This window comes from Erinaceus europaeus, chromosome 2 (assembly GCF_950295315.1).
Source record: "Erinaceus europaeus chromosome 2, mEriEur2.1, whole genome shotgun sequence".
Lineage (NCBI taxonomy): Eukaryota > Metazoa > Chordata > Mammalia > Eulipotyphla > Erinaceidae > Erinaceus > Erinaceus europaeus.
In genome coordinates this window covers 186,974,628-187,001,236 of record NC_080163.1, presented here as the reverse complement: position 1 = coordinate 187,001,236, position 26,609 = coordinate 186,974,628, and the positions used below count along the sequence as shown (strand labels likewise).

At 42.6% G+C, this 26,609-nt stretch overlaps 1 protein-coding gene across 1 annotated transcript; it reads left to right on the top strand.

Annotated features, from left to right (window-relative positions):
• Positions 1 to 1,299: 1,299 nt before the first annotated feature.
• On the top strand, positions 1,300 to 4,959 carry LOC103127892 (vomeronasal type-1 receptor 4-like). Its single transcript, XM_016195098.2, has 2 exons — positions 1,300 to 1,346; positions 3,825 to 4,959. The coding sequence occupies exons 1-2, from the start codon at positions 1,300 to 1,302 to the stop codon at positions 4,957 to 4,959; spliced, it is 1,182 nt and encodes a 393-aa protein (XP_016050584.2).
• Positions 4,960 to 26,609: the final 21,650 nt, after the last annotated feature.

Genomic DNA, 26,609 nt, shown 5'->3' with positions numbered 1-26,609 from the left:
ACTTGTCTTTATCTTTCTGACTTAGCTCACTTAGCATAATTCCTTTTAGCTCCATCCAAGAGGGGTCAGAGAAGGTGGTTTCATTGCTCTAAATAGCTGTGTAGTATTCCATTGTGTGTATATACCACAGCCCTGCCTAGTCCCCGATCTGAGGGAGAATGCTTTCAGTTTCTTTCCATTCAGTATGATGTTGGCTTTAGGTTTGCTATATATGAGCACCACTATCTTGAGGAGTTTCCCATCTATTCCCAATTTTGTAGTGTTTTGAGCATGAATGGGTGTTGCATTTTATCAAAGGCATTCTCTACATCTATTGAGATAATCATATGGTGTTTGGTTTTGCTTTTATTGATGTGGTGAATGACACTGATTGACTTACGTATGTTGAACCAGCCTTGCATTCCTGGGATAAATCCCACTTGGTCGTGATGAATAATCTTTTTGATATACTGCTGTATCGGTTGGCCAGGATCTTGTTTAATATTTTGTCATCTATGTTCATCAGAGATATAGGTCTGTAGTTTTCCTTTTTTGTTGTGTCCCTATCTGCTTTTGGTATCAGGGTGATGTTGGATTCATATAAAGTGGGAGTGTTCCTGTTTCTTCAATCTTGTTGAAGAGCTTTAGAAGTATAGGTATTTACTGTTTCCTGAAGGTTTTGTAGAATTCGTTTGTGAAGCCATCTGGTCCAGGACTTTTGTTGTTGGGAAAACTCTTAATAACTGTTTTGATTAATTTGTCTGTGATTGGTGCATTTAGGTTTTGTAGTTATTTTTGGTTCAGTTTTGGAAGGGCATATGTTTCTAGGAATTCTTCCATTTCTTCCATATTCTCTAGCTTGGTGGCATATAGTTCTAGTTCTTTGTAGAAGTTTCACATGATTTTCAGGATTTCTGTGGTGCCAGTTGTGATATCTCCTTGATCTTTTACAATTCTATTAATTTGAGTCTTCTCCCTTTTTTTAGTGAGTCTGTCTAGAGGTTTGTCAATCTTGTTTAATTTTTCAAAGAACCAACATTTGGCTTCATTGATCTTTTTTATGGTTCTCTTATTTTCTATGTTGTTTATTTCTTCTCTAATTTTAGTGATTTCTGTCCTCCTGGTTGCTTTAGGGTTCCTTTGTTCCTCTTCCTCTAAGTTCTTAAGGTATGCAGTAAGGTCGTTTATTTGAGCTTTTTCTTGTTCTTTAATATGTGACTCTATGGCTATGAGTTTCCCTCTCAGAACTGCTTTATCTGTGTCTCCCTGAGAGCTCTTTGTTTATCCACACAGAGCTGACCGGTGATTCATTGGCAGGATATGCCTTTGAGAGTCTTCACCATCACCATCAGCTGGGCCAGCTCCTGGTGAGCACAACATAAACTACGAGCTCTCAAGGAGATGGGTCTTCCAATGGCCAATGCTAGAGCCTCTGCAAACCAGTATGTACCATTGTGATTGTAAGATGACTGCCAATTGCAGCAGTAAAGATCAGACAAGGGACCAAGGATCTGGGGGAGTGCTCTGCTGGTTTCATGACAGAATCACAGACTCATTGCATGCAATGCAGAGCTGGGCTCATGCAGGGAACACATGACTGGCTTTTTTAGTTCCATCCTGTAGACACACAACTACGGGGTCTGATACACGCACACAAATCATGTGCCCATCCTTTTAAATAACCCCTGTGAGGTAGCGTATCATTTATTGCAACCACTTTCACAGGTGCTATGTTCATAGATAGATGCATTAATAAATAATAACCCTGTACACAACTCCTCGGGCAAAGTCAGAATATTGTCATTCTGAGACTCCTCTTGAGCTCTAAGTTACCATCACTGAGAAAGAAGTGGCTTTGTGCATGTTGATGGGACTGATAAGTGTGAAGGGGTTTCAAACTGCTCCAATATTTGAGAAAATGCATCTTTTTGGTTTGCTTTGTATTTTACAGGGATGATTTGTGCACTATGAAGTCTTTGTGTTGGCCATCTGTCCCACACATAGTATTCTATTCCCTTCCTGTATTGCTGTGAAACTTAATCACTCACTAGTATTGCCGTACAAGATGCCATCATGTGATGCCAACTTATTTTTTCATTGTGCTGTTATATGCAGGAGTGCTGCTTTGGTGTGTGTGCTTTCCTGAGCAGTGAGTAGTCCTGAAACATAAGCTCTCATAAGTTGGGTTTCTCCTAGAGATAATATTTACCTTTGGTGAATATCTTCATAGGAGTGAAATGTTGGGGTATTGGAAATATCTGGTTGCTAAGTGAAGTAGATTTATAAAGTGATTGTATGAATTTAACATGTTCAGGATGTGTATAACAATCATACATTTTTTTCACAGCCTTATCAAAAACTGGCATTTGGGGGGATAGATAGCATAATATTTATGCAAAAAGATTCCCATGCTTCATGCTCCAAAATCCCAGGTTCACTCCTATATACCACTGTAAGTTAGACTTGAGAAGTGCTCTGGAAAAAAATAAGCCAGAAATTAGTATTTTTCTATGCCTCATTTTAGCCCTTTAGTAGACAGAGGCTCCTATATTCTGATGAATAAGTCAAAAATTTTACATTGGCTATTTATGCTATAAACTTGTTTATTGAAGTTTCCAATAATTTTTTCCATTTTTTAATATCATGAAGTTTTCATTAGTTTGTGTCTGACATTAAATCTCTCTGTTCCTCTCCTTTATTATCTAGCTCATCATTCTCACTTCCTTCCATCTACTTTTATTTCCTCAATCTCTCTTTCCTTCTTTCTATCTACTTCTATCTTTGGCATATCTTTAGATATTTTTTCTTTTTTATATTTTTATATTACAAAATTACATGTAGACAGAGGTTTGAATCCATACCATTCCCACCACCAGAGTTCTGAATCTTCATTCTCCCCCCTGAAATCCACTACAGTTCCCCTAAAGTTTTAGACATGGTCCAACCATCATCTCTACAACTATCTGTCCACATTTATACATAGTTTCCCCTTCTTTTTCTGATTCAATCCTCTCTTTCCCTCTAAGCTACTCATAACATCATAGCTACCTCCATATGTTCCTCTCCTTTTCCTTCTGTCTCTCTGGGTGCTGATAGAGCTGGAGTGCAAAGTCCTCTTATCTTCATCCTATCACTTCTCCCCCACGGGAGTAAGGATCAAGGTTGTTTATGGGGAGCAGAAGGTAGGAGTTCTGGCTTCTGCAGCTGCTTCTCCACTAACCGTGGGCATTGACAGGTTGATCCATACCCCCAGCCAGGTTCTGTCTTTCTCTAGTGGACCAGAGCTCTGGAGATGTGAGCGTCCAGGACACATTGGTGAGGTCACTGCCCAGAGAAGTCGGTGGAGTTATGGTAGTGTCTGCAGCCTGGTGTCTAGAAGGTGGCATGACCTAAGCTGAGACAAGATGGTTAATAAAGAGGAATCAGAAAGTAGGATCAGAGCAGATTAGATTAGGGATTTTGGGGTAGAAGAAAGCTATGAGAACCATTTTAGGCATGTTCCTAGGGATATCTTTAGATTTAAAATAACGTTACTTTAAAAAAGCAAATGAATATGTCATTCCAAGCTTGTTCTTAGTAATCCTGAGATGTTTAGACAATGTTATCATATTCAAGGAACCCAGAAATAATCACCTTTATGTTTCCATAATAACTCACCATTTAGTTTTAAATGTAGAGAAAAATTCTACTCAGTATTGATGGATCACATGATGGGAGGTAACTTCTGCAGTGTTTCTTTTTCTCAATATGGCTACCATTCTAGAGACTTCTCTGAAAATGATAGACTCTCTTTTCTTTTACTTTGCTATGGCTTGTCATGATTTAACTCAACCAATTCATCCTAGGACTGACATTTCCAAGATCTTCACTAAGATATTTCTCTATCTCTTCCTGCCACTGAAAGCCTTTGGTAACCACATAGGATCAAGGAATCAAAGTAGCCACTGGTGTCACAAATCTTTAAGGGAACTTCTTGCTGTGAAATATGATTGCTACAGTCACTTCAATGAAAGCACAATAAACACCAGAATATCCCCCTGGGGGTTGTCATCGGTATCTCTCTTCCTATCACAGGCTGTCATTGGCATTCTGGGAAATTTCTCTCTTCTTCGTCACTACCTCTCCCTTTACCACAGTCGTTGTAGGATGAGGGACACAGATTTGATTCTCATGCACCTGACACTAGCCAACTTCTTCCTCATTCTCTCCAAAGCCGTCCCCAACACAATGATAGCTTTGGGGTGGAAACACTTCATCAGTGACTTAGGTTGTCAAGTTATTTTCTATGTTTACAGAATGACCAAGGGAGTGTCCATTGGCACCACCTGCCTCTTGAGTGTCTACCAGACCATCACGATCAGCCCCATGAACTCCTGCTGGAAAGAGCTGAAAGTCAAAGCTCAAAAGTATGTTGGCTGTTCCCTTTCCCTCTGCTGGATTCTGCACATCTCGGTCAATTTGATTTTTCCTGCATATGTGTCTTATGTATCTGGCCAGTGGAGCAACAGGGACACTGTGAAGCAAGCAGATTTTCAATTCTGTTCCAACGTAGATCACCACAGAATTTTAGGCTTAGTATATGGGACACTAATAGTATTCCCTGAGATTTTGTTTTCTGTGCTCATCATCTGGTCCAGTGGCTCCATGGTTTTCATCCTGTTCAGGCACAAACATCGAGTCCAGCGCATTCACAGGACTAAGCTTTCCCCCAGACCCTCAGCTGAGTCCAGAGCCACACAAAGCATCCTCCTTCTGCTGAGCACCTTTGTATGTTTCCACACCCTTTCCTCCATGTTTAGTATTTGTTTGGCTTTTTATCAGGATCTGAACATATGGCTGGTGAATGCTTCAGAACTAATTTCTCTAGGTTTTCCCACTGTGAGTCCCTTTCTTTTCATGAACCATGAGTCCACTCTATGTAGGATCTTATCTGCCCACATCAGGATTAGGAAATCCCCTATTCTTAGGAGGAACATGTAAATTATTGTTTTTGCTAAAATTTCTGCATATTATTCACCCTTCATACTGAAATAATAAATAGATTTTTGGCTTTTTTATTTTTATTTATAAAAAGAAAACACTGACAAAAGCCATATGAAAAGAGGGGTACAACTCCACACAATTCCCACCACCAGAACCCCATATCCCATCCCCTCCCCTGATAGCTTTCCTATTCTTTAGCCCTCTGGGTGTATGGACCCAGGGTCATTGTGGGGTACAGAAAGTGGAAGGTCTGGCTTCTGTAATTGCTTCCTCGCTGAACATGGGTATTGGCAGGTCGATCCATACTCCCAGCCTGTTTCTCTCTTTCCCTAGTGGGTTAGAGCTCTGGGGAAGCAGAACTCCAGGACACATTGGTGGGGTGGTCTGCCAAGGTAAGTCTGGTTGATATCATGGTAGCATCTGTAACCTGGTGGATGAAAAAAGAGTTAAGATATAAAGTCAAACAAATTGTTGAATAATCATGAACCTAAAACCAAGAATGCTGCAGATAAAATTTGGGGGTCTCCATTTTGAAAACAGTAGGCCTATTTTAGTTATATTCCAATGGGCCCATGACTTTACTAGTTTTTTCCTGAGCCTGACATCTGATATGCAGGTGGACCCAAGTTGTTGTCTGGGGAGATGATGTCATGGATGGAAAAGGGGCTAGAAAGCTGGATCAGGGAATAAAGTAGCTCCCAAATATGGGAAAAGTGTATAAATATTGTTGACTGTAAACCCCATCAATTTGATCTGGTACCCATATTCAGCATAGGAGCCTATGTAACCTCTGCATCCCTGTAGGTCTGAGCTCACATTCTGTGGTAATGAGTAGGGACGTTCCAAGCTGCCCCAATTTCAGGACCCATCTTCCTTAGATGGTAGATAAAGTATGTTATCCAGCATCCTTCCAGTTGATGGAATATTCTCTACTATTGTTGATCCACATTGAGGTCAAAGTCCTCTGGGGGCCTGCAAAGGGGTCCATTGTGTTGTTCCAGATGGAGATGACCAGTGACAATGGAAAGAGGTATCTATTCGAGGTCTAGGCCCATCATGTCTGTGTGGGAATCTCAGGACTCCCCAACTAGAGCCCCAGATGATGGGGTGACCTGATAGTGACTAAATAGTCATCATTAAAGTCTGCCAGTCTCTTGCCTTTATTAATCTTTTGTAGACCTTACTTTAATAAAGTAAGTGACTGAGGAAAGTCTAATAGAAAGAGGTTTATTTATTTATTTATTTACTTATTTATTCAAAAAAGAAGACATTAACAAAAACTGTAGGATAGGAGAGGTACAACTCTACACAATTCCCACCACTAGATCTCTATATCCCATCCCCTTCCCTGATAGCTTTCCCATTCTCTATCCCTCTGGGAGTATGGACCCAAGGTCATTGTGGGTTGCAGAAGGTAGAAGGTCTGGCTTCTGTAATTGCTTCCCTGCTGAACATGGGCGTTGACTGGTCGATCCATACTCCCAGTCTGCCTCTCTCTTTCCCTAGTAGGGTGGGGCTCTGGGGAAGCAGAACTCCAGGCCACATTGGTGGGATCCTCTGTCCAGGGAAGTCTGGTCAGCATCATGCTGGCACCTGGAACCTGGTGGCTGAAAAGAGAGTTAACATACAAAGCTGAACAAATTGTTGAACAATTATGGACCTGAAGGCTGGAATAGTGCAGATGAAGTGTTAGGGGATACTCACTGCAGACTATTGTGTACTTATGCATTCAGGTATATATTTTGCCCTGGTTTATGGGCATATGTGAACATATGCTCTATCTTAGGGGACCTAGTCTATATCTAGGATTTGGGACTTTGTTAGAAAGTGAACCACCTGGAATGGATTTAGAGAATACTATGAAAGGAAAGGTCTCACCAGCGTGATGAAGCTGAAGGCTTGTCATTCCACACCTGAAGTCTCTGGACGCAGTCTGAAGTGAAGCATGTTGGGGTGGCACTCGTTGTGTTGATTAGGTTGCGATCAGCAGGTTCAATATTATTTGGTATGAATTGAGAGAAGCAGGCAGAGGAGTCGCTTCACAGGCGGTGAAGCAGGTCTTCAGGTGTCTTTCTCTCCCCCTCTCTATCTTCCCCTCCTCTCTCCATTTCTCTCTGTCCTATCCAACAATGACTTCAATAACAATAATAATAATAACCACAACAATGTTAAACAACAAAGGCAACAATAGGGAAAATAAATAAATAAATCACCAATTAAAAAATAAATAAATAAATAAAGCTACATGATCGTCTAACTCCATGCATCAAAGTCAGGTCAAAATGGATCAAAGATCTAGATATTAGTCCAGAGACTCTAATTTTAAAATCTTTATTAGTTATTTAATAATTGTGAGAGATGATTAGCTCTTCTCTTCAAAGAAACATGAATAGAGTTCAGTAACAATTTTTTTCCAGAGCCATGCTCAGCCCAGTGTCATAGTGTTGTGGGAACCTTAGAGCTTCAGGTATGAGAGTCTCTTTACATCAGCATTATGATATCTACCCCCTCACTCTCTCTGTATTTTCCTCTCTGTATCTCTACCTCTCCTTTCAAACCAAAACAATTAAATAAAATATAAGATAATAAATAAAAAGGAGAGCTTGGGTGAAAGTGACTGCCTAGTAGTTATCATCTTTCTCTCTTTAAAACTATCTCTCATTACTCAAAATATTAACACAGTAAAATAAAAGTATTTTAAAAGAAGACCTGGGTTGTGAGACTGCTTAGTAGCTAGCATAATCTCTCGCTCTCGCTCTCTCCCTCTCCTCATAGGTAAATATACAATAAATTACAAATATTTAAAATAAGAAGACCTTGGGACTAGGAGTTATGTTAGGAGTTCTATCAAGTACTTTCATGCCTGTGGCTTCATGAACCCAGTTTCAGTCCCCAGCACCACCTTTAGCTTGAGCTTACTGTGTTGTGGTGTTTCTCTGTATGCTTTTCTCCCTGGATCTGTGTCTGGAAAGGAAAAGGAAAACAATATTTGTAGAAATATGGGGGCCTTTTGATTGTGTCTAGTCATAAGGTGCATTCTGTTCCATGTCCACAAGGTGGCGACATAACACAACAGGGCCTCTGCTGGGCAGGTCTTTCTACCACTGGCCCGCCTCTTGGACTGGACTAGTTGTTGCTTTGGGTAGGGTGTTTCTTAACTGTCCAGAGGATCTATTCTGGAAAGGTTCCTTCCCAGGAGCTAGACCGAGGCAGGAGACAGGGTTCTCTAGGAAGAGCACCAGGCTTGCATGGCTGAGGAGCCAGGTTCCCTGACCTGCTGGGGTGGTCACAGAGACAGGGGAGCCTGGATCTCAGCCTTTTCTCTCCCTGTCTCTGTGCCATGGGTCAGTCCGCTTCTATTTCCTGCACTGCCCCAACCCACTTCCATAAAAAAAACTATTTGAGCACACGTGCTGGGCTGCAGGGCGGTGAGGAATTTGCTGGAGTTTCCAGACTTCCATGCACAAGGAACTGGGTTGAAAGCCTGTTCCCCACCTGCAGGGGGACGAGAGATGAGGCAGCTCTTCAGGCATCTCTCTTTCTCTCCATCTCTCGATCTCACCCCTTCCTCTCAATTTCTCAGTGTACTTTGAAATCAAAGAGAAAGAACAAACAGGATGGGTTTAGGGGGAGTGATAACCCCTGGCACCCCTGTATTCCTAGTGCTGGCACAGAGCCTCAGCAATCTACCTAGTGGTATCCAAACTAGAAAAGGGGGTGAGGGCGGGGACAGGGGTTGATACCATAATGGTGATGCAAAGACGCTCTCATGCCTGAGGCTCTGAAGTCCCAGGTCCAGTGCCCCACAACACCATAAGCCAGAGCTGAGCAGTGCTCTGGTTTAAGGAAAACTAAATACAATAAAAGGAAGGAACGAACAAACGAATGAATGAACAGAAAGGGGGAAAATGAAGTACAAAGGATCGTGTATTGCAGCAAAGTAAAAGACTCCAGAGTGGGGTAAAGGGTTCAGGTCCTGGAACATGATGGCAGAGGAGGACATCAAAGGGGTTGAAATGTTATGTGAAAAAGTAAGAAATGTACAATCTTCTGTATTTTACTATCCACTCTAAATCACTATTTCCCCCATAAGGAAAATAGTTAAATATTTGACAAAAGAAAACACAATAAAATGGATATGGAGAATAATAGATAATTTACAAACAAGAATAGATGAAAGAAAGTAAGGAGAAAGGAATAGAAAAAGTGGGGAGCACATATAAAGGAACCCTCACAGGTGGTGCTGGGGATTGAACTGGTAGAATGAGAAACAAGGCTGGTGTTTCTCATTGGACCAAAAATCAGAATTGGCATCAAAGTTTCCAAGCTGTGCACAGTGCCTGGGGTCAGGGTGGAGGTCACCTCAGCAGGAATCCTTCTAGGAGATACATTTCCTTGCAGCTGCTGACCCAGGAAGGCTCTGAGCTGCCTCCCCCCCCCCATTGATACAAACGTCTGTCGTGTCCAGGTCAGTGCACATGGCCTTCGATGGGGATGTCTTGAGTTCCTCAGACTTGTCTGAACAAGAAATGCTCTAAATACCTCTCTATGTCTCCGTGTGTCTCTATTTCTCTCTATCTCTCCCCATTGGGGTGTGATAAATAATGAATAAGATCTTGAAAATGTTGCGTCTTAAATTTATGCCATTTTGAAAAAAAATCAGAGAAAGTGTGAGAGAGAGACAGATGGAAATCACGTTGGTTTGAGGATTGTTCATTTCTAGGGAAATGGAGACTCCAAGCGCAGGAGCAGAGTTTTGCTCACTGCAGGGGGTGGAGGGGTGGTTGGGATGAGTCTCCTCTTTGCCCTGGGATGTGGAGAGTTTGCATTTGATGTGCTTCACAGGAGGCCATTGTTTTCTACAGGTGGTAAATAAGTTTGTGTATTTAGCCAAGTAAGTCAAGAGAAGGGGGTCATAGCAGTTGGGGTTGGGAAGGGCAGGGAATGGAACAGGGGCTTTCAGGTGTAAGAATCACTGCCCTACATTGAGTCATTTGGCTGGTTCCTCCATTCTTAGCCTGAATCTACAATCTGTGGGCTCATGTTGAAAGAGGACTTTGCGGGGGTGGAGAGATGGTTTCATGGTTATGTAAAAAACTTTCATGCCTGAGGGTTCAAGGCTTCAGTTTGAATCCCCAGCTCTCCAGCATAGCTCTAAGCTAAGCAGCGCTCTGCTTTCAGTTCTGATTTCTTTCTTTCTTCTTCTTCTTTTTTTTTTTTTGCAGAGCTATGCTCATTCTTCTGTCATGCTGTTGGTAGAACCTCAGAGCTTCAGGTATGAGAGTCTCTTTGCATCAGCATTATTATATCTAGCCCTGCCCATCTCACTCTCTCTGTATCTCTAACTCTCCTTCCAAAAAAAAAAAAAGGAGAGCTTTGGTGGAAGTGACGGCCCAGTGGTTATCATCTTTCTTTAAACCTATCTCTCCTTTTTATAAATAAATGAAAGAAGAAAAGAAAAAAAAACCTATCTCATTACTCAAGATATTAACAAAGTAAAGTAATATAAGATTATTTTTAAAGAAAACCTGGGCTTTGAGACATCTTAGTTGCTAGCACTTCTCTCTCTCTCTCTCTCTCTCTCTCTCTCTCTCCATAGATAAATATATAATAAATTACAAATATTTAAATCTGAAGATGTTGGGCTGAGGAGCTATCTTAGGAATTCTGGCAAAGACTTTCATGCCTGTGGCTTCAGAAACCCAGTTTAAGTCCCCAACATCACCTTTATCTTGATATGACTGTTTTTCTTCCTGTATCTGTGTCAAGAAAAGAAAATATTCAGAGAAGTGTGGGAGCCCTTCAGTTGTGTCTAGTCTCCCATAAAGTGCACTCTACTTCATGTCCACAAGGTGGCAACATAACACAGCTGGGCCCCAGTTGGACCGCGTCTTGGACTGGATTAGTTGTTGTTTTGGGCAGGGTGTTTCATGTCTGTTAGGAAGATCTATTCTTGGACGTTTCCTTCCCAGGAGCTAGAGAGAGGCAGGAGACAGGACCCACTAGGCAGAGCACCAGGCTTGCGTGGCTGAGGCGCCAGGTACCCTGGTGTGGTGGGGTGGCCACAGAGAAAACGGTCCTGGAGCTCTGCCATTGCACCCCTGTCTCTGTGACATGGGTCAGTCCCCTTCTATTTCCTGCACTGCTCCAACCCCCTTCCAGGAAAAAAGCGATTTGAGCACAGGTGCTGGCGTGCTGGGAATTGCTGGACTCGCTGGAGTTCCCAGACTTACATGCACAAACACCAGCTTTGGAGCACCGTTTCCCATCTACAGTGCTACAAGAGGTGAGGTAGGTCTGCAGGGGTCGCTCTTTCTCTCTGTCTCACCCCTTCCTCTAAATTTGTCAGTGTACTTTCAAATCAAAGAGAAAGAACAAACAGGATGGGTTTGTGGGGAGAAATAGCTCCTGGCATCCCTGTGTTCCTAGCGCTGGTTCAGAGCCTCAGCCACGCAAGCCTGGTGGTATCTAGTGGTATCCAAACTAGAAAATGGGGTAGGGGCAGGGACGGTTGATACCATAATGGTGACACAAAGACATTTTCATGTCTAGGGCTCTTATCCCAGGTTCAATGCCCAACACCACCATAATCCAGAGCGCTGTGCCCAGGTTAAAAAAAAATGAAATAGATTAAAAGAAAGGAAGTATGGGGCTAGGCACAGCAGGTTAAGTACACATGGCGCAAAGTGCAAGATGGGCATAAAGATCCCAGTTTGAGCCCCTGGCTCCCCACCTACGGGGGGGGGGTGTCGCTTCATGAGCGGTGAAGCAGGTCTGCAGGTGTCTATCTTCTCTCTCTCCTCTGTCTTCCCTTCTCCTCTCAATTTCTCTCTATCCTAGCCAATAAAATGGCGGGGGGGAATAGCATCCAGGAGCAGTGGATTCATGATGCAGGCACCAAGCCCCAGCAATAACCCTGGAGACAGAAAAAGGAAAAAGAAAAGGGGGAATAAAGGACAAATAATGGTGTATTGCAGCAAAGTAAAAAACTTTGGTGGGATGAGGTGGAGGGCTCAGGTCCTGGAACATGATGGCAGAGGAGGATTTTGAGGGGGGTGAATTGTTATGTGGAAAATTAAGAAATGTACAATCTTCTGCATTTTACTATCCACTCTAAATCACTATTTCCCCCCCATAAAGAAATTAGTTAAATATTTGACAAAAGAAAACACAATAAAATGGATATGGAGAATAATAAATTACAAACAAGAATAGATGAAAGAAAGTAAGGAGAAAGGAATAGAAAAAGTGGGGAGCACATATAAAGGAACCCTCACAGGTGGTGCTGGGGATTGAACTGGTAGAATGAGAGACAAGAAAAAAAAAAGAATGAGAGACAAGGCTGGTGTTTCTCATTGGACCAAAAATCAGAATTGGCATCAAAGTTTCCAAGCTTTGCACAGTGCCTGGGGTCAGGGTGGAGGTCACCTCAGCAGGAATCCTTCTAGGAAATACATTTCCTTGCAGCTGCTGACTCAGGAAGGCTCTGAGCTGCCCCCCCACATTGATACAAACGTCTGTGGTGTCCCAGGAGGTGGGTCAGTGCACAGGGCCTTGGATGAGTTCCTCAGACCTCTATCTGAGCAACAAATGCTCTAAATACCTCTCTATGTCTCTGTGTGTCTCTATTTCTCTCTATCTCTCCCCATTGGGGTGTGATAAATAATGAATAAGATCTTGAAAATGTTGCATCTTAAATTTATGCCATTTTCAAAAAATCAGAGAGTGAGTGAGAGAGATGGAAATCCTTTTGGCTTGGCGACTGCTCATTGCTAGGAAACTGGAGACTCCAAGCACAGGAGCAGAGTTTTGCTCACTGCAAGGGGTGGAGGGGTGGTTGGGATGAGTCTCCTCTTTGCCCAGGGATGTGGAGAGTTTGCATTTAATGTGCTGCACAGGAGGCCACTCTTCTCTACAGGTGGTAAACAAGTTTGTGTATTAAGCCAAGTAAGTCCTTGTGACAGAAGTTGGGGTTAGGAAGGGCAGGGAATGGAACTGGGGCTTTCAGGTGTAAGAATTGTTAGAAGGTAAAAATATTGTTCCAGAAATAAAAGAGTTAAAAAGTAAAAATTAGAGAAAATGGGCCCCTGGAGGGGGGCCGGTAAGCCATTTGTTTGACAAGAATCAGTTGAGGAAACATTTCCTGCTGACCAGGCAGAAGGGGAGATAACCAAAAGGTCACAACCCCTACCCCGCTTCCTCCTGCTGTTGCTTGGGAAAAGAAATTTTTTTAACTACTAATAAAGCTGACATGCCACTTGTCACGTAGAACCCTTGTCCTGAGCCCTATTTAAGCCCAGTAGAAATTGTAATCAGGGTTGAGCACCCAATACAGCTGTGGGTTCTCGGCCCTAGCCCTATCCCGGGCTAGTAAATAAAGCTCTTTGTCTTTACATCACCCTGGTCTCTTGGTGAATTTCTTGGATTACCAAACCTAACAGAATCACTGTCCTACATTGAGTCATTTGGCTGGCTGCTCCATTCTTGGCCTGAATTACAGTCTGTTGGCCCATGTTGAAAATAGCTTTTGGGGGCTGGGGAGATGGCTTCATGGTTATGTAAAATGCTTACATGCCTGAGGTTTCAAAGCTTCTGGTTGAATCCCCCGTTTTCCAGCGTAAGTCTGAGCTAAGCAGTGCTCTGCTCTCACGTTGATTTTTCTTTTTTTCCGGAGCCTTGCTCAGCCCTGTGTTATGGTTTTGCAGGAACCTCAGAGCTTCAGGTATGAGAGTCTCTTTGCGTCAGCATTATGATATCTACCCTAAGGGCCTGGTGATGGTGGTGAACCTAGTTGAGTGCACTTGTTACAATGATATCTAGCCTTCCCATCTCACTCTGTATGTATCTTTCTCTCTGTATCTCTAACTCTCCTTCCAAAACATAACAATGAAGTAAAATCTGATAAAAATAACACATAATAAATAAATAAATAGAGCTAGGGTGTAAGTGACTGCCTAGTAGTTATCATCTTTCTATCTTTAAACCTATGTTGTAAATGACATCCAATTAAAATTACTTGTCAAGACAAAAAAAAAGAAAAAAGAGTCGAAGCAAGGCATTTATTCTTTTGCAAAAGAGTGGTCATCAGGCCTCAGGTTGTGTCTCTTGAATCTTTGTTGAGGGTAACTATTTCTGCCATAACCTTTCCTGGAACAGCCTAAGTTTCTGTTTTAGTGCTGTCGAAGTCAGAATACCTTGTACTAGGTATTGGAGTTGTGTAGACTTTAGAATTGTCCACCAAACCTCACTATAATTATAATAGTAAGGGGGGTTACCTGTCCTGCTGCAAAGCTTTGGTGTCTCTCAGTGTCAGAGAATACATTTTTCTCTGGACAAGATAGCCATCTGTGATAATTAATATCTAAAGAATATTCACATCAAATTTCAGTAGAAGGGGAAAATTGGTTTTGGTAACATTAATGCCTAAATTCATACCCATTTCCGTCTTCATTGGGCACATATTTCTCATCCTAGTTATCACCCCTTTCTCATTTTCCTTCTCACTTGTCTCAGCAAATAATAATATGATGAGAAAACAAAAGGAACAAAAAGTTCATGATTTCTTGAAAGTCACTTTCAGGGGGCATTGAAGTGTCACTGGAAATCTCCCATCTTGGAGAGCTGTTCTTAGCTGAGATGTTGTAGTCTGTTGGGTCCACCGGCCCCTTCCCTCCAGTGTAATAGGTCTGTCTCTTTTTTGTCATTTCAGCTGTATTGGCCTCGATCGATAATACCAGAAAGTGTCCATCCCAACTAGGCTGCAGCTTATAGCTTGTAGCTTGTAGTCTTTATCGGCATGTAGTTTTCAGGGCCAAATGTGTAGACTGTGAGTTCTACTGGCGGTAGCTAGGCTAGAATCCCTCTTTCCTGAGGGACATTAAAGCAGAAGAAATGGCCTGCACACAATTTTTTATTACCATGTCATCATATAAGAGCTTATATATATATTTGGTAAACCAATAGATAGAGTTAACCATAACTTATTTTGAATATCTTTATTGAAAGGTTAATATGGGATATCTTTACTTAGATCACAGATAGGATCAGATTTTTTTATTTATTAGGCCTGAGATTATAAATAACTGAAGTATTAAATTCTCAGATCTAATTGACCTGTTAACTCCCAATATTCAGAACCAGTTGGTTCAAGAATGTCATTATACTTTATTGTTAGAGGCAAAATTTTTATAGCAATTGAATAATGTCTTCACTATTGAGTCTCCTTTTTAATATCTTGTGTAGAAAATTGAAAAATCATTCTATCTAGGCATTGAACAAGGACTGAGACTCTGAAAGACATGAGCAAAGCAAAAGTTTTATATATATATATATATATATGTATGTTAGTGCGTGTGTGCGGGGGGAGGGGGGTAATCCAGCAAGCACGCCAAAGGCAGTCTTCAGGGCCTTTTATACATTGCTAGGAAATAGCAACAACCTGTCTTTTTCCCAGTTGGCAAGTGGGATTTGACTCACAATCTAACCATATTCTGGGAAAGGAGAGGAGTGGATGTATGGGAAGTGAGGAGGGAGTCGGTGGTCTAAGCTGACTTTGAGGAAAAACAGGATGTGGTTGTAGTCATGTAGACATGCAAGGGTCAGGGATCTGCAGTCAGATGGGATGGCTAAAAAGTGAAGGGCTACAACCAAATGGACATCTCACATCTTACAAATTTAACATAGCTTTATTGTATTCTGTATTCTGTCAGTGTCTTATATTTGTAAAACACTCTATAATTCCTTTATGATTGCTGGTTTGGGAGGGCTAGGTTAACTTTGAAGAAAAACAAGACAAGGCTGCAGTCACACAGACATGCGTCAGGGCCTGTAACCAAATGGCCCCTGATAAGAACCAGGAGCTGTAGACAAAAGGGGCCATTTCTCACAGTCCCATTTCCTTTCTCTGGCAGCTGGCCTGCTTGGCTTTCATGATTAGCTATTTAGGTTTAAAATGTCCAAGTCCCCACCTTATATCTCACTCTTTCCCCATTTAGATTTGTCTGATAAGAATGCAGCCTCAAAGTTACTTCCACTTTTAACTTTTTCAACAATAGCAAGCCAGGCCTTTTTTTAATCCTTAAAATTAATGTTTCTCAAGCCATAAGACCAAATTCAAATGATTAAATAAAACAAACATACAAAACATATACATAATCATTGCCAGTTTGCAGTTATATTAATTCTTAATTAATAGTTGGCATATTCAATCTTTTTTATTTGTTTGTTTTATTTTTTTTTAGGTTGATCCATACCCCCAGCCTGTTTCTTTTTCTTTTTTAAAAATTTTTTATTGGGGAATTATTTTTTTACATTCAACAGTAAATACAATAGTTTGTACATGCATAATATTTCTCAGTTTTTCCACATAACAGTAAAACCCCCACTAGGTCCTCTGCCATCCTTTTTGGACCTGTACTCTCACCCCCCACCCACCCCAGGGTCTTTTGCTTTGGTGCAATACACCAACTCCATATTCAATCTTTATATGGCTGAATTCCATCTAGAAACCTGATGGTTATGTTATCAGTTATTGTTGCCTCAGCAGACAATACTGAATTTTTTACTTTTTTATCCTGGCTTAGAGGACCTGGTTTAGTGTATAGATAGAGCTGACTATGTTGTCCATCCTCCCTTCAGAGGATGGAACATTATCTACTATTGTTGATCCAAGTTAAGGACAAGATCCTATGGGGGTCCACAAAGGGGTCTTTTTTGATATTCCTGATAGAGATGACCTGTAACAATGGAGAGAGGGATTTATTCAAGGTCTAGGCCCATCTTGTCTGTTTGGGAATCTCAGGACTCCCCGAATAGGGCCTCAGCTGATGAGGTGGCCTGATGGTGACTGAAGAGTCATCGCTAAAGTATTCCAGTCTCTTGTCCTTATTCAGCGTTTGCAGTCCTTGCTTTGATAAGGTTAGCTTTGGAGTGATGAGGGAAGTGTTGTTCCTGATAGAGATGACCTGTTACAATGGAGAAAAGGATTTACTTGAGGTCCAAGCCCATTATGTCTGTTTGGGAATCTCAGGACTCCCCGCATAGGGCCCCAGCTGATGGGGTGGCCTGATAGTGACTAAAGAGTCATCGTTAAAGTTCTTCTTCTAGCGTTTGCCATTGTTAAAGTATGCCAGTCTCTTGAGCTTATTCAACTTTTGCAGTCCTTGCGTTGATAAGGATAGCTTGGGAGTAAGTGAGGAAAGTATAATAGGAAATAGGTGAGGAGGGTGCTACATCTAAGTAGACACTATTTCATTATGAACTTCATACTGACTCACTACAGACTATTGTGTAATTTATGCTTTCAGGTATATATTTTGCCCTAATTTATGAATACACGTGAACATATGCTCTATCTTACGGGACCTGGTCTATATCCAGGTTTTGGGACTTTGTTCAGAAGTGAACCTCCTGGATTGGAATCAGAGAATACCATGAAAGGAAAGGTCTCACCTGAGTAATGAGGGTTAAGGGTTAGCATTTCATGCCTGATGTCTCTGGACACAGTCTGAAGTGAAGCATGCTGAGGTGACACTCGTTGCGTTGATTAGGTTGGGATCAGCAGATGTGATATCATTTGGTATGAACTGAGAGAAGCATGCAGGAAAGTGAGCCCCACCCTAAGGTTCCAGGACTGGGGAAATATAGGCTCTATAGAGGGTGGGAGGCTCCTGCTGCCTTAGGGTTTAAGAAGGCAATAGAGAATGATTGCTATAATCAAATTATTTGGCAATTGGGTTAACTTTGAAAAATCCCTTTGTTAGGACTTGCTGTATCATACACAACATCACCATAATTTATGTCCCTTGATATTATTTGTATATAGCTGTGCCACTGGTTGCTTCTGTTCTCCCTGGTCCAAGCTTTTAAGAGAGTCAGCATATCAAAGACTCAGTCTATGGTCTGTGCATTAAGAAGTGTGAGACATTTAATCAATTTTCCCCTCTCATATTAATTAAATAGTGATTTATATGACTCCAAATTAATAGGAGTGTACATAAGCACCATTCCCACCACCAAAAGACTGTGTTCCATCCCACTCCGACAACCACCACCACCGTCCCCCTCCCCATGAAGACGAACGTACACCCTCACCCTCAACCCAGGGTTTTTACTTTGGTGCCCTACTCCAAATTCAGTCAAGTCCTGCTTTGAGTTTCCCTCTCTGTTCTTCTTTCTCAACTTCTGTTGATGAGTGGGATCATCCCATACTTGTCTTCATCTTTCTGACTTAACTCACTTAACATAATTCCTTCTAGCTCCATCCAAAATGGGTCAGAGAAAGTGAATTCATTGTTCTTAATAGCTGCATAGTATTCCATTGTGTATATATACCATAGCTTTCTCAGCCACTCATCTGTTGTTGGGCACCTGGCTTGCTTCCAGGTTTTAGCTATTACTAATTGTGCTGCTATGAACATAGGGGTACACATTTCTTTTTGGTTGGGTGTTACAGAGTCCTGGGAATATATCCCTAGGAGAGGCACTACTGAGTCATATGGAAGGTCCATGTCTAGCCTTGTGAGAATTCTCCAGACTGCTCTCCACAGAGGTTGGACCAATTCACATTCTTTGTTGATTCTCTGCTTTGATCTGTCTAAGTGTGAGAGTGGCGTGTTGCAGTCTCCCACTATTACTGTGTTACTATTGACGTAGTTTTGTAGTTCTTTCAGTGGGTGTTTCATGTATTTAGATGGTCCCTCACTGGGTGCATAGATGTTAATAATTGTTAAATCTTCTTAGTTGATTGATCCTCTAATCATTATGTAATGGCTTTGCCTATCTTTAATTACTTTATTTAATTTAAAGTCTATGGTGTCAGAGATGAGAATGGCTGCTCCTGCCCTTTTTTGTGGTCCATTTGCCTGTATGTTAGTTTTCCATCCTTTCACTTTAAGTCTGTGTTTGTCTTGTTGGGTCAGATGGGATTCTTGCAAGCAGCATATGGTTGGGTTGTTTTCTGATCCATCCTCCCACTCTGTGCCTTTTAATGGGTGAGTATAAACCACTGACATTTATTGATATTACGGATTTAATGTATTGTAGTGCCATTATTCAACAATTTCTTATTTTCTCTGATATATAGCAAGTAGTATGGTGATGTTCTTGTTTATAAGAGGTCTTTAAGAACCTCTTTCAGGGCAGGCTTGGTGATGGTCCAGACTCCTTTTTCTTTTAGGGAGTTCCAATTTTACTCATTTTGTCATATATATATATATATATATAGAGAGAGAGAGAGAGAGAGACAGAGAGAGAAAGAGAGAGGTTCTCCTAAAGTGTGCAAGATGTATACTGCCCCAGCCTATCACCCTCCACCCAGAGGCTTCTTGTATTCTAGATGAATAGAATGCTCAACGTCATTCCCCAAACTGGGGGTTTCTTGTATGTCCCCAGTATGTCCACCTGGAGGTTTCTTGTCCACTGACAGCTGCTCAACCAGTAAATCTTGCGAGCTGTGCCCCAGACCATTCAAGCTCTACCCATAAGTTTCTTGAGTGAATGCTCAACCCCCCATACTGGAGGTTTCTTGCATTTCTGGCTAAGGCATCTGACCAGTCACACCCTTCTCTCTGTCTTTCTGAGATCAGAGAGTATACTCAGTGTCCAGTCTACACTGTCACACACAAGAGGAGAAAAGCTTTATTGCCAAGGCATATAATCTTACCTTGATATGTGCACAGTCACCTGGTTTCTGTAGTATCTTTTGTCCCAATTTAACAGGCTTTTTCCCCCTTGCATTGCTGACCAACTCCTCTGTCTCAGGTCCCTTGAAGAAGCCAGGGAGGAAGAGTCTGTCCTACTCCAGGTCACCCAAAACTAAGGCAAGACATGCCTCTGGCATCCAGGACATACCCAACTCATTCCTGACCTTAGGGTCATTCTAGATGAGCCCCCAAATTGTTGTAAATGATGTCCAAATAAAATTACTTGTCAAGGCAAAAAATAAGGGGTTGAAGCAAGGCATTTATTCTTTTGCAAAAGAGTGTATGCCAACAGTGGCTGTCAGGCAGCAGTGCGCCACCCTCACCCTTCTCCCATCTTTTATACCTGATGTGGAACTGCCTCCTCCACCCCTGGGCTGGGCCTCAGAGCTCTCAGTCTCCCCATTGCTTAAATAAGGAGAGGAGGGAGAGAATCTGTGGGTCTCTGCTGGGGGATTAGCAAGCACTGCAAGAAACTGATCTGACCTAAAGAATACAAAACTACTGGCCACAAGTGGTCATAGATAACAATTTATAAACAGAATTTTTGTACTAAACAGATGTTCTATTTGTGTTCCTTTGAAGAGAAGACCAAACCATCTCTCACACCTATAATTCATTACTCAAAATATTAACAAAGTAAAGTAAAATAAATATATTTTTAAAAAGAAGACCTGGGCTGTGAGACTGATTAGTAGCTAGCATCATGTCTCTTTTTCACTCTCTCTTTCTCTCTTGCTCCCCCTAGTTAAATACACAATAAATTAAAAATATTTAAAATCTGAAGACCTTGCGCTGAGGAGCTATCTTAGGAGTTCTGCCAAAGACTTTCATGTCTTTGGATTCAAGAACCCAGTTTCAGTCCCCAGCACCACCTTTAGCTTGAGCTGACAGTGTTGTGGTATTTGCTATGTGTGTTTTTCTCCCTAGATCTGTGTTGGGAAAAGAAAATGAAGTGAATATTCAGAGAAATACGGTAGTCCTTTGGATGGGTCAGCTCCCATAAGGTGCATTCTGCTGCGTGTCCACAAGGCGGCAACATAACACAAAAGGGAAACTTCTGTGTGGGCCTTGCTCCCACTGGTTTGCCCCTTGGTCTGGACTAGTTGTTGCTTTGGGCAGGATGTTTAGTCTGTTCACAGGATCTGTTCTTGGAAGGTTCCTTCCCAAGAGCTAGAGAGAGGCAGGAGTCAGGGTTCACTGGGCAGAGCACCAGCTTTCATGGCTGAGGAACCAGGTTACCTGTCCTGCTGATGTGGCCACAGAGACAGAAGGTTCTGGAGTTCCACCTTTGCTCCCCCTTTCTCTATACCATGGGTCAGTCCCCTTCTGTCTCCTGCACTGCTCCAACCCCCTTCCAGGAAAAAAAGCGATTTGAGCACCTGTGCTGGGTTGCTGGGCAATAACAGACCTGCAGGAGTGCCCAGACTTCTATGCACAAGCACCAGGGTTGGAGCCCCATTCCCCACCTGCAGGGGCATGGGAGGTGAGATAGGTCTGCCGGGGTCTCTCTTTCCATCGCTCTATCTCACCCCCCTCCACAAAATTCCTCAGTATACTTTCAAATCAAAGAGAAAGAACAAGCGGGATAGGTTTAGGGAGAGGAATAGCCCCTGGTATCCCTGGATTCCTATTGTTGGCACAGAGCCTCAGCAGTCTACCTAGTGGTATCCAAACTAGAAAAGGGCTGGAGGGCAGGGGGGCGTGTGCTGGGTAGATACCAAAGTGGTGATGCAAAGACACTCTCATGCCTGAGAGTTTAGTCCCAGGTTCAATGCCCCGCATCACCAGCATTACCATAAGCCAGAGCTAAGCAGTGTTGTCGTTAAAAAAAATCAAATAGGGTGGAGGGTAGATAGCATAATGGTTATGCAAACAGACTCTCATGTTTGAGGCTCCAAAGTCCCAGGTTCAATCCCCCACACCACCGTAAACTTGAGCTGAATAGTGCAATGACCAAAAAAATAGAATAAAAGAAAGGAAGAAAGAAAAAGAGACAAAAGAGAAGGGAGGAAGGGAAAGGGTGAATGAAGTACAAAGAATTCTGTATTGCAGCAAAGTAGAAGACTCCAGAGTGGGGTAGAGGGTTCAAGTCCTGGAACATAATGGCAGAGGAGGACTTCAAAGAGGTTGAAGTGTAGTGTGGAAAACTAAGAAATGTACAAACTTCGAATTTTACTAACCACTCTAAACCATTATTCCCCCCATAAAGAAATTAGAAAATGTTTGAAAAACGAAAACTCAGTAAAATGGCTATGGAGAATAATAAATAAGTTACAGACAAGAATAGATGAGAGGAAGAAAGGAAGGAATAGAAAATGGGGTAGGGGGAAAGCACATATGCATGAAACCTCTTAGATGGTGCTGGGGATTGAACTGGTAGAATGAAGGACAAGGCTGGTGTTTGTCATTGGACCAACTATCAGAATTTGCATCAAAGTTAACAGACTGTGCACAGTGCCTGGGGGCAGGTGGAGGTCACCCCAGCAGGAGGAATCCTTCAAGGGGGTTCATTCCCTTGCAGCTGCTGACTCAGGAAGGCTCTGAGCTGCCCCCCACATTGATACAAACGTCTGTGGTGTCCCAGGAGGTGGGTCAGTACACAGGGCCCCCTTGGATGGTGATGTCTTGAGTTCCTCAGACCTTTATCTGAGCAGAAATGTTCTGGATATCTCTCTATGTCTTTGTGTGTCTCTATTTCTCCCTATCTCTCCCCATTGGGGTGTGATGGGTAATAAATAAGATCTTGAAAATGTTGCATCTTAAATTTATGCCATTTTCAAAAAAATCAGAGAGAGACTGCTCATTGCTAGGAAGATGGAGACTCCGTAGCGCAGGAGCAGAGTTTTGGCCACTGCCAGGGGTAGAGGGTATTTGGGGTGAGTCTCCTCTTTGGCCAGGGATGTGGAGAGTCTGCCTTTGCCGTGCTGCACAGGAAGCCACTCTCCAGGGGAAAACACATTTGTTTATTTAGCCAAGTAAGTCAAGAAAGGGAGGGGGTCACAGCAGAGAGGCCTGGGAAGAGCAGGGATTTGAACCAGGGCTCTCAGGTGTAAGAATCACTGTCCTACATTGAGTCATCTGCCTGGCAGATCCATTCTTGTCCTGAATCTACAATCTGTGGGCTCATGTGGAAAGTAGCCTTTGGGGACTGAGGAGATGGCTTCATGATTATGTAAAATACTTTCATGCCTGAGGGTTCAAGGCTTCAGGTTGAATCTCCAACTCCCGCTTAAGTCTGAGCTAAGCAGTGCTCAGCTCTCACTTCTGATTTTTTTATTCTTTTTCCACAGCCGTGCTCATCCCTGTGTCATGGTGTTGCAGGAACCTCAGAGATTCAGGTATGAGCCTCTTTGCATCAGGATTATGATATCAACCCCTACCCATCTCACTCTGTCTGTATCTTCCTCTCTGTATCTCTTAACTCCCCTTCCAAAACATAACAGTGAAATAAGATATGATGAAATAATAAATAAAAAAGGAGAGCTTGGGTGGAAGTGACTGCCTAGTATTTATCATCTTTCTCTCCTTAAACCTATCTCTCATTACTCAAAGTACTAACAAAATAAAGTAAAATAAAAGTATTTTTAAAAGAAGACCTTGGCTGTGAGACTGTAGCTAGCATTCTTAGCTAGCATTTTCTCTCTCTCTCTCTCTATCTCTCTATCTCTATCTCTCTCTCTCTCCCAATAGATAAATATACAATAAATTAAGAATATTTAAAATCTGAAGACCTTGCGCTGAGCTATCATCTTAGGAGTTCTGCCAAAGACTTTCATGTCTGTGGATTCAAGAACCCAGTCTCAGTCCCCAGCACCACCTTTAGCTTGAGCTGACAGTGTTGTGGTATTTGCTATGTGTGTTTTTCTCCCTAGATCTGTGTTGGGAAAAGAAAATGAAGTGAATATTCAGAGAAATACGGTAGTCCTTTGGATGGGTCAGCTCCCATAAGGTGCATTCTGCTGCGTGTCCACAAGGCGGCGACATAACACAAAAGGGAACCTTCTGTGTGGGCCTTGCTCCCACTGGTTTGCCCTTGGTCTGGACTAGTTGATGCTTTGGGCAGGGTGTTTAGTCTGTTCACAGGATCTGTTCTTGGAAGGTTCCTTCCCAAGAGCTAGAGAGGCAGGAGCCAGAGTTCACTGGACAGAACACCAGGCTTGTGTGGCTAAGGAGCCAGGTTCCCTGTCCTGCTGGTGTGGCCACAGAGTCAGAAGGGTCCTGGAGCTCTGCCTTTGCTCCCCTGTGTCTGTGCCATGGGTCAGTCCCCTTCTGTCTCCTGCTCTGCTCCAACCCCTTTCCAGGAAAAAAAGCAATTTGAGCACCTGTGTTGGGGTGCTGGTCTGTGACAAACCTGCTGGAGAGCCCAGACTTGTGCACAAGCACCAGGGTTGTAGCCTCATGCCTTCTCCACCTGAAAGCGAACAAGAGATTAAATAGGTCCGAAGCGGTGTCTCTTTCTGTCAATCTCTATCTCACCCCTTCCTCTCAATTTCTCAGTGTACTTTCAAATCAAAGAGAAAAAACACATGGGAGGCGCTTGGGGGAGGAATAGTGCTAGTGCTGGCACAGAGCCTCAGCAATCAACCTAGTGCTATCTAAACTGGGAAAGGGGGCCGGGGTAGATAGTATAATGGCAACGCAAAGACACTCTCATGCCTGAGGCTCTGAAGTCCCAGGTTCAATGTCCCACTAAACCATAAGTCAGAGCTGAGCAGTGCTCCAGTTAAAAAAATCAAATAGAATAAAAGGAAGGAAGGAACACAAAGGGGGGATAGAATACAAAGAATGATGTGTTGCACCAAAGTAAAAACTCCTGGGTGGGGTGGGGTGTTCAGGTCCTGGCACATGATGGCAGAGGAGGACTTTGAAGGGGGTGAATTGTTAGGTGGCCAACTAAGAAATGTACACACTTCTGTATTGTACTACCCACTCTAAACCATGATTCCCCCATAAATAAATTGGAAAAAATATTTGACAGATGAAAACACAATAAAATGGATATGGAGAATAATAAATGAATTACAAACAAGAATAGATGAAAGGAAGGAAGGAATAGAAAATGGGGAAGGGCGAGCACATCTGCAGGAACCCTCACAGGTGGTGCTGGGGATTGAACTGGTAGAATGAAGGACAAGGCTGGTGTTTGTCATTGGACCAACAATCAGAATTTGCATCAAAGTTTCCAAACTGTGCACAGTGCCTGGGGGCAGGTGGAGGTCACCTTCAAGGGGATTCATTTCCTTGTAGCTGTTGACCCAGGAAGGCTCTGAGTTGTCCCCCTCATTGATACAAAGGTCTGTGTTGTCCCAGGAGGTGGGTCAGTGCACAGGGCCTTGGATGGGGATGTCTTGAGTTCCTTGGACCTTGAACTGAGCAAGAAATGCCCTGTGTGTCTCTTTCTCTCTATCTCTCCCCATTAGGGTGTGATAGATAATGAATAAGATCTTGGAAATGTTGCATCTTAAAATTTATGCCATTTTGAAAAAATCAGAAAGTGAGAGAGAGATGGAAATCTGGTTGGCTTGGGGACTGCTCATTGCTCGGAAAATGGAGATGCCATAGCGCAGAAGCAGAGTGTTTCCCACTGAAAGGGTGGAGGGGTCGGTGGGTGGAGTGAGTCTCCTCTTTGGCCAAGGCTGTGGAGAGTCTGCATTTGGTGTGCTGCACAGGAAGTCACTCTTTTCTACCAGGGGGAAATAGGTTTGTGTGTTTAGCCAAGTACGTCAGGAGAGGGAGTCAGAGCAGTTAGGGTTGGGAAGGGCAGGTAGTTGAACTGGGGCTCTGAGGGGTAAGAATCACTGTCCTACACTGAGCCATCTGGCACAGTGCTCCATTATTAGCCTAAATCTACTATCTGGGGGTTCATGTTTAAAGTGACCTTTTGGGACTGGGGAGATGGCTTCATGGTTATGTAAACAGCTTTCATGCCTGAGGGTTCAAGGCTTCAGGCTGAATCCCCAGCTCTCCAGCATAATGTCTGAGCTGAGCAGTGCTCTCACTTCCGATTTCTTTTTTAACCAGAGCCATACTCAGCCCTGTGTCATGGTGTTGTGGGAACTCAGAGCTTCAGGTATGAGAGTCTCTTTGCATCAGCATTATGATATCTAGTCCTGCCCATACCACTCTATCTGTATCTTTTCTCTGTATCTCTAACTCTCCTTCCAAAACATAACAATTAAATAAAATATAATGAAATAATAAATATAAAAAGATAGCTTGGGTGGAAGTGCCAATATAATAAATATAAAAAGATAGCTTGGGTAGAAGTGCCAATATAATAAATATAAAAAGATAGCTTGGGTGGAAGTGCCAATATAATAAATATAAAAAGATAGATAGCTTGGGTGGAAGTGCCAATTTAATAAATATAACAAGATAGCTTGGGTGGAAGTTATCATCTTTTTAAACCTTCATTACTCAAAATATTGACAAAGCAAAGTAAAATAAAAGTATTTTAAAAAGACCTGGGTTGTGAGGCTGCTCCCTAACTGGCACCACCACCCCCCCTCTCTCTCTCTCTTCCATAGATAAATATATAATAAACTACAAATATTTAAAATCTGAAGACCAGGGCTGAGGAGCTATCTGAGGAGTTCTGCCGAAGACTTTCATGCCTGTGACTTCATGAACCCAGTCTCAGTCCCTGACACCACCTTTAGCTTGAGCTGAAAGTGTTGTGGTGTTTCTCTGTGTGGTTTTCTTTCTGGATCTGTGTCAGGAAAATAGAATGAAGAGAATATTCAGAGAAATACGGTAGTCCTTTGGATGACTCTATTCTCTTATAAGGTGCATTCTGCTCCATGTCCACAAGGTGGCGACATAACACAGCATGGCCCTTGCTCCCATTGGTTTGCCTCTTGGTCTGGACTAGTTGTTGCTTTGGGCAGGGTGTTTCCAGTCTGTTCACAGGGTCTGTTCTTGGAAGCTTCCTTCCCAGGATCTAGA

Coding starts and splice junctions, on each gene's coding strand:
- LOC103127892 (XM_016195098.2), top strand. CDS start 1,300: ATGCCTTTGAGAGTCTTCACCATCACCATCAGCTGGGCCAGCTCCTG. Junction 1,347..3,824: donor ATCAGCTGGGCCAGCTCCTG/GTGAGCACAACA, acceptor AATTCATCCTAG/GACTGACATTTCCAAGATCT.